Here is an 8,811-nt window from a genome sequence, read left to right as displayed (position 1 = left end):
GATAGGTAGATAGATAGATAGATAGATAGATAGATAGATAGATAGATAGATAGATAGATAGATAGATAGATAGATAGATAGATAGATAGATAGATAGATAGGTAGATACAAAGTTAGTTAGTTTTTTTCTCGGTTCGGATTTGTGCTTATGTCCTATATATAATATCTATGACTTTCATAAATTTGATCAGAGTACCTTCTTCCCACAGTACTAACCAAGATTTTTAAATGGTTAGTTTTAACGGATACTCAAAGCATTAGATATAATGGATTATGTTGAAAACGTTGTTTATTTTGCAAATCTTATTATTATATAATTTAAACTCCCCATGATATAAATATATATGTATGTACGTAATCACAACTGATCGATACATATAAAATATGATATTGTCCTCATGAATATTTATAATTACAATACTTAACAGTAGTGGGCCATTAAATATGATAAAATCGATAACAAGCAAGTGTAACGTTAACATCGTTTATATTTTCTACTACTGTTTTAAATATTTAAACATCAAGGTTTATGATTTGACAAAATCAGAAAAAAAGTAATTAATTGAAAACGTTCACAGCCATTAAATATGTTAAAAAGAATACATTAATTATTTGCTACAAACAAATCACTAAAACAGCAGGGAAAACAATTATAAACAAAATACTTGAGAACAAAAAAAAAAAAAAAATAATAATAAGGAAGGGAATTTCAAATATCAATACTTAAAAATACAAACAAAACTAAAATAAATTAGATTAGAACGCGGATAGAGATTTACATGACAAATATCACATTACCTAACTAACTACCAGTACCTAATAATAAAGTGAGTAATCGTGCAAAATGGTTAAAAACAATTAAACAACAAAACTAAATAAATATTTGATTTAAATTTAAAAACACTTAGGCATAACACTTCACAACGGACAAAAACAACTCTTGAGTTTGGCAGGTGGAAAGTTATATATATATATATTTTTTTTGAAATGCAAATATTTAAGCGGTCAATGGACTCAATTGTAAACTATAAAATAAAGATTTTAATAAACTTATTTTAGAGGGGCAGAAAGCTAATACAATTTAAGTTAAAACAAGATGAAACTTAGATAAAACATTTCTTGTTTCATAGATCATTACGGTTGAATGACATTGATATGGCGCCATATGTTAATGCTAATGAGAAATAAAAGAAGCGGAATAAAACCATAAATTTAATGATCTATTTTGACGAGAAATGCATAAGTTTATTTAATTTAAAACCAGTTTAAATTTAGTAGGTAACAACTATAATAAATAAAAATAACGGATTTTATGTGATTTGACAGTTAGTCAAGTCTAGTAAACAAAGACAATGACATTTGAAAAAATAAATATAAGTAATATTTCTATATTCGGCTGTGCCGAATCTTATATACCCTTCACCAAGTATGTTTTAAAAAACAGTTTTTATTTATTTTGTATCTCTGCACACATGTCACACATAACATACACACAAACATATATAAATAGTAGCAGAAAGAAATATTAACCGTTGTACTGTAATACCACCGTCAAACTGTATTACCACCCTCAAACAAATATCATCCATGTTCTTGTTATACCCACTTATGTTCGTGAGAACAGAACAGCATGCAAACATACAAAAAAATACACAGCTGAATAAAACCAAATACATCTCCACACGCACATGTACATCACTATCCAATTCACAGTGTTGTTGTTGCTTTTTTAACAAAGCATGAAAAAATGTGGCTTTTTTGATGAAATTTTCAGAGGTTGTCTCGGATTTTTGCTCATATCTCCGTTAATTATAGACCGATTTTGCTGATTTTAAATAGCGATCTTCTGAAAAGCATGTCTAACTGAATTATTGAAGATTCGGATCTCGCCGATATCTGGGGACCTCTAAAAACTGATTTCAACAGACAGATAGACAGACAGACAAACAGACAGACAGACAGACGGACATGGCTTAATCGACTCCGCTATCTATAAGGATCCAGAATATATATATACTTTATAGGGTCGGAAAATTATATTATAGAAATTACAAACGGAATGACAAACTTATATATACCCTTCTCACGAAGGTGAAGGGTATAAGTAATAACAAGTTCAAATAATAATAATCTTGAGAAAAGAACATTATTTACGGTTTAGTAATTTGTTACAATTATATTGAACAATATAATTATTTCAATTGTTAAAGTTATTTTGACACTAATAACTGTCAAGTTTATGACATTTAACATAAGAATTAAGCCTATTATTGAAAGTTATAGTTTAAGCATGTCTAATGTTGAATAGTTAATCAAAATTTACTTATTTCTATAACTTAAAGATTAATGGTCATTGTTCTCAAAATGATTATTTTTTTTTTCATTTATGGTTTCTTAAAACAAAGAAGAAAAAACAAGTTAATTTTTTTCAAAATAACATTGACATTGAACGTCACTTGTTTCAAAAACAAAAATTAAATAAGTAGTTTTGGAACTATTAAAGTGTTGACGAGTGATGATGACGTATTAATTGAAATCATTAGATTGAAATTATGGTTTTTGCAGTAAAAAAAATAGTTTTTGACATTTCAATGTTTTATCTTCAACATGGTGTTTTATTGGCCATTAATTTTATTTTTATGAGCAATTAATTAATTGCTTTTGAATTGATGAAAAATTTTATAAAAATTAAGCAAAAGAAAAAAGTGAAATTTTTAATTTATAAAAAAACTGAAATACAATTTATCATCAAACTGCTTGTTGTAAAAAGTCTTGAATATTAGAACATTAGAATAAGTCTTTGAGAAATTGCTAATACAAAATTATTTAAATAAAATTTCTAATCGAAAAATATCTTGACAAATTCCAAATAACAAAATTTTCCTTATAGAAAAATTTCTTAACATAAAAATGTCTTGACATTTTTTTTATCTGAAATATGTGTTTTAATAGATTGAAGTTTGTATAAGGAAAATATTTTGACAATTTACTAAGATACACATTTTAAAGGAAAATGTCATGAAAATTTTCTAAAAATTGTGTTTAAAATTTTATAAAAAAAAATTCTTGATATTTTTTTAGAATATTGTAATCGAAAAATGTCTTGACAAATTCTAAATAACTAAATTTTTCTAATAGAAAAATATCTTAAGGATTTCTTAACATAAAAATGTCTTGACAATTTTCTATTGGAAATATGTTTTTTTTAAAGATCGAAGTTTGTAAAAGGAAAATATTTTGACAATTTACTAAGGAAAACATAAATTTATTTTTTTAAGGAAAATGTCTTGACAATTTTCTATAAATTGTGTTTAAAATGTTATAAAAAAATTTTTGACATTTTTTAGAATATTGTATTAGCAAAATGTTTTAACAATTTACTAACATAAAAATATCTAGACATTTTGAAAGTTTTCTAAATGAAACATTTTTCGAAAACTTTCTAATAGAAAAATGTTTTGACAATTTTGTTAATAGAAAAATGTCTTAATATTTTAATTTTGAAACCGAAAAATGTCTTGACAATTTACTAACAGAAAAATATCTAGACATTTTGAAAATGTTCTAAAAGAAAAATGTTTCGAAAACTTTCTAATAGAAAAATGTTTTGACAATTTCCTAATAGAAAAATGTCTCAATATTTTAACAACTTTCTAACAGAAAAATGTCTTGACAGTTTACTAACAGAAAAATATCTAGACATTTTGAAAATTTTCTAAAAGAAAAATGTTTCGAAAACTTTCTAAAAGAAAAATGTTTTGAGAATTTCCTAAAGGAAAAATGTCTTGACAATTTACTAAATAAAAAAATGTATTGAAATTTTCCAACAGAAAAATTTCTCGACAATTTTCTGGGCAAAAATAAATTTCTAAGATAAAAATGTTTTGACAATTTCCCAACAACAAAAATGTCTTGACATTTTAAAAATTTTCTAACAGAAAACTATCTAGACATTTTGACAACCCAAAATTGACAATTTTATAACAGAAAAATGTCTTAACATTGACAATTTTCAAACACAAAAATGTCTTGACAATTTACTAAACAAAAAATGTCGTGAAAATTGTTTGATAGATAAATATCTTGACATTAGGAACGAATATCTAACAGAAGTAAATTTCAAAAATGAAAATGTTTTAACAGTTTGCCAACTTCAAAAATGTCTTGACATTTTAACAATTTTCAAACAGAAAAATGTCTTGACATTTTGACAATTTTCTAAGCAAAATATATGAATTTCAAAAATTAAAATGTTTTGACAATTTCAAAGAGCAAAAATGTCTTGAGAAAATAGTTAAAATTTTCCAACAGAAAAATATCTTGACAATTTGACAACCCAAACACACCTTGACAATTTTCTTAGCAAAAACAAAAAGTCTTCAAAATTTACTAACAGAAATGTCTTGTTAATATTCGCAGTTTTCTAACATTAAAATAATTATTTTCCAACTTGCTAACAGAATAATGTTTTTACATTCTTGAAAATTTGTTAACAGAAAAATGTCTTGGCAACTTTGGTAAATAAAGTTATTTTATAATTTGCTAACATAATAATGTCTTAACATTTTTGACAATTTTTAAACCGAAAAATCTTTTGACAACTTTTAACAAATAAAAACTTCTCTAGACAACTTTTTAACAGAAAAATGTAGACAACTTCCTTACAGAAAATGTTTCTTAAAATTTTTAAAAATGTCTCGATAATTTTGTAAAAGAAAACTATCTTAACAGATTTATTAACATAAAAATGTCATGACAACGTTTTTTTACAAAAATATCTTAACAATTTTCTAATATCAAAATGTCTATACTTGTTACTTGTTGTTTTAATTATTGTTAGTCCATATTTAAAATAATACTAATATCATCCCTTCAATTTCCTTTCAGCATGTCTCTTAAGCTCTTCATACTAGTGCTAACGGTAGCACTTTTTGTAACGATGCCCATAAAATCGGTGAGCGGCTCTGCAGTTCTAATATCTGATATAACAATGACTGTTATGGTGGAATTATCATCACGCTATCCATTCTGTAAAATGCATACAGATCGGTTAGTAAATAAAAAAATCTTAAAATTAAAAAAAAAAACAATAAATTATTTAATTTTAATTCCTTTACAGAGGTGATATTCAACGCATGTTATTGAATTCCGATCCTAGACGCATACGACAAGTGCCAAGAGAATCGGTAATGGAATTAGAAGAGGTGTGTTTGAGTGCCGGTTCTCAAGGACCAGAGTTTAGAGGAAGTTTAGGTTTTATATATCCAGGAACTAAATGGTGTGGACCGGGTAAGTTTAGAAAAGAAATTAAAATTTTATTTAAAAAGAAATTAAAATTTTATTTAATTATTTCACTTTTTTGTGTTTAAAGGTACTGCTGCTACCGATTACAATGACTTGGGCTATCATGCCGATGAGGATCGCTGTTGTCGCGAACATGACAACTGTCCGAATGTCTTAAATGTGGGAGAATGTAGGCGTGGTCTATGCAACACCGGTACTTTTACAAGATCCCATTGTGATTGTGATGCTCGCTTAAGACGTTGTCTGCAGTCACTTAATACCGGTTAGTTTTTATAAATAAATTATTTAAAAAAACAAAGTAATTTGATTTTATCTTTATAATTCCTATAGAAACTGCTAACACCTTGGGCGCTATATTCTACAATGTAGTACAAGTAACCTGCTTCCAGGAGCGCAGTCCCTGTTCGGCCCGCCAAAGGTTTGAGAATTTCTTTTATAGAGCCAATCAATGTGACATTGAATATCGTTCAGCCGATTTATATGTACCACCCAATGCTGGCAATCTGATACAGAAGATCTTATCTAAACCCTATGGTTTCGCTAATCAATTTTCCCCTTCCAATAACTATATAACAGGACGTTCGATATCCGATGCTAATCCATTTTCCAATGTTAAACGTCGTGTAGGTGTAACTTTGGCTTCGGTGGGTTTGGCGGCAAGAAATTTATTTCGCGAAATAGTTCAAAGTCCTCGAGTTGTGTGGGATAGTTTAAATTCTCCCGTTAGCCGTGATTTACCGGCAAATTCGAATTATTATAGTAGATATTCACAGCCACCACCAAGAAGTTATGAATATCCAAGACCTTCGTCGGGTTATCATTATAGATCGGCTGTAACGCCGAATAATTTTTGGCATTATTGAAAAGAAAAACCAAAGACTGAGTTATAAGTTTTAGTTTATTATACTAGATTAAGTATCACACTGTAGTTATTGCATTAAGTAAGAGTTGGTCCGATTTTTTAAATTTTTTTCTTAAAAATATGTCAAGACATTTTTCTATTATAACATTAACAGAAAATAAACTTTTCGGTTACAAAATTGTCAAGACATTTGTAAATAAGAAAACTCTCAAAACATGTTTGTGTTAGAAAACAGTCAAGATATTTTTCTGTCAGGAATTTGTTAAAGCAGATTTCTATTAGAAATTTGTCAAGATATTTTTCTATCAGAGGACTGTCAAGACATTTTTTATTAAAATACTGCGAAACATTTTTATATAACAAGTAATTTATTAGAAAATTTTCTAGACATTTTTCAATTAGAAAAATGTTCAGACATTTATCAATTCAGAATAAGACATATTTCTGTCAAGACATATTTTTTAATTACAAATATGTAAAGATATTTTTCGATTTGAAAAGATTTAAAATATTTTTCTGTTAGAAAACTGTCAAGACCTTTTTTACAAAAAAAAACTGACAAGACATTTTTCTATTAGAATTATTACCCGGCAGACAACTGCCTTGACATTTTAATATCAGATAATTGTGTTTCCATCTGTAAGTTGTCAAGATATATTGCAACGTTTTCTTTAAGAAAATAAAATTCTGTTTTAGAAATTGTCATGACATTTTTATTTTAGTAAATTGTTAAAACATTTTTCTATTTATAAAGTTGTCAAGACATTTTTTTATAAAAAAAATTGCCAAGACATTTTTTCATTTAGAAATTTGTCAAGACATTTTTCATTTAGAAAATTTTTAAGACAAAATTTAAATTAGAGAAATTGTAAAGACATTTTTCTGTCATACAATTTCTATTATCAGAATAGAAAAGTGTTCTGCCGCGTAAATGTAAAGACTCTGACCATCTCTGCTTTATAATAAATTATGTAGAAATCTTTAACTTTTGTTTTTTAAATTTAGTATATAATTGCCATATTATCACCTTAGTTTTAAAATTATTTTTTTAAGTTCATTCCCCAGTATTTTAATTATAATTTCAAAAAATAAAATTTTTTAAAATAACAAGTTTTTGTTTTATTATTTTTTTAATCTCCAAAGTTTTGTTTTTTAAGTTTTTTTTTTTTTTAATTAAAACTTAAAAAATCCTTATAAATATATAAATTTTTATCATTCCAGAGCCGGTTACAATCAAACCGAACAAGATGAAATCTGTGCCAAATGGCAATATCAACCATCGGAAAAATATGTACCCAGTGCTCCGGGTCATAATTAAACTTAAAAAAAAACAAATAGAAACGTATCAAATCGGAACGATTAAACACCGAAATTTACAACGAATCTAATTTATTTTCGAAGACCACAATGATATTTTGTTAAATATTTTTATAATAATAAAATTGAACAATATTAGCAATTTATTATTATTTAATATAAAAAAAAACAAAATAAAGAAAATTAACAATAACATAGCGGTAATGGAAAATTTTAGCTTGATAATTTATTATTTTTCTACAACAAAGTGATAGACAAAAAACAACAAAAAAACATCCTGAAAATGTAACGCAACCCGTCTAATGATCTCAAGTAAATTAAAATGTGAGATGATGATGTATCTATTAAAATTGTAGTTAGTAGAAACAAAATAGTGTAGTTGTTGAAATATTTAGAATTATTTACAAATAAAATTGCAATTAAAAGAAAATATTCTAATTGTTTGTATAATTTGGAGTCGAGTTTGAATTTTATATGTAATAGTTGCAAAATGCCAATAAACCAAAAAAATATAACATTTTTCCAATAATTACATCTGTAACATTTCAACAAATTTGCACACTTGAGCAAAAATTTAGATTTTTTTGACGAAGATTTTCAATACGTGAGCAAATAGGTGTGTTGAACGCAGCAAATTAGCAATATGTTCATGTGTTGAATGCAGCAAATTAGCAATATGTGAAAATTGTGTAATAACGAACTACAAGGTTTGTGACTTAGCTAACACCAATTGACGTTATTTAAGTAAGCCTCTTTAGAAGAGGGCGCTTTTTGTTGGAGTTATTGTGTTAAAGCAGAGCAAACGATTGTGGGTACAACAGGGTACGGTAAGACAGTTTGACTTCTATTATCAGAAGTAGTGTTACCAGGTACGACAGTTTCGCATCTATTATCTATTTCTAACTATTATTAGTTAGGTACACCAGTTGGTAAGTAACTTACTAACTAATTAACTATCTAACTAACTAACTAACTAACACAATAACTAACTGCCTAACTAACTAAATAACTAACTAACTAACTAATTATCTATATATATAATATATATATATATATATATATATATAATATATATATATATAATATAATATATATATATATATATATATATATTATATATATATAATATATATAATATATATATATATATATATATATATATATATATATATATATATATATAATATAGATATATATTTATATATAATATATATTTAACTAACTAACTAACTACCTAACGAACTAACAACTAACTACCTAAATAACTAAATAACTAACAACGTCGATATTAGGTGATTGTTGCAAAAGCCAACAAAATCACATCTTTC

At 26.0% G+C, this 8,811-nt stretch overlaps 1 protein-coding gene across 2 annotated transcripts in view; it reads left to right on the top strand.

The window, feature by feature from the left end:
- LOC111685664 (acidic phospholipase A2 PA4) overlaps window positions 1–7,913 on the top strand; it is an 18,101-nt gene extending 10,188 nt beyond the window's left edge. Inside the window, exons 2-6 of one of the 2 annotated variants that reach the window (XM_046947484.1) lie at window positions 4,888–5,049; window positions 5,120–5,289; window positions 5,372–5,566; window positions 5,635–5,722; window positions 7,388–7,913. In XM_046947484.1, the coding sequence (XP_046803440.1) occupies window positions 4,889–5,049; window positions 5,120–5,289; window positions 5,372–5,566; window positions 5,635–5,722; window positions 7,388–7,484 (711 nt within the window). In that variant the 5' untranslated portion in view covers window position 4,888 and the 3' untranslated portion in view covers window positions 7,485–7,913. Of the gene's footprint in view, window positions 1–4,887; window positions 5,050–5,119; window positions 5,290–5,371; window positions 5,567–5,634; window positions 7,226–7,387 lie in introns of those variants that run through there. The other variant, XM_046947483.1, reaches the window with a different exon arrangement.
- The last annotated feature ends 898 nt before the right edge of the window (window positions 7,914–8,811 follow it).

The sequence above is a fragment of the Lucilia cuprina genome, chromosome 3, assembly GCF_022045245.1.
Source record: "Lucilia cuprina isolate Lc7/37 chromosome 3, ASM2204524v1, whole genome shotgun sequence".
Lineage (NCBI taxonomy): Eukaryota > Metazoa > Arthropoda > Insecta > Diptera > Calliphoridae > Lucilia > Lucilia cuprina.
This window is presented reverse-complemented; position numbering and strand designations above follow the sequence as displayed.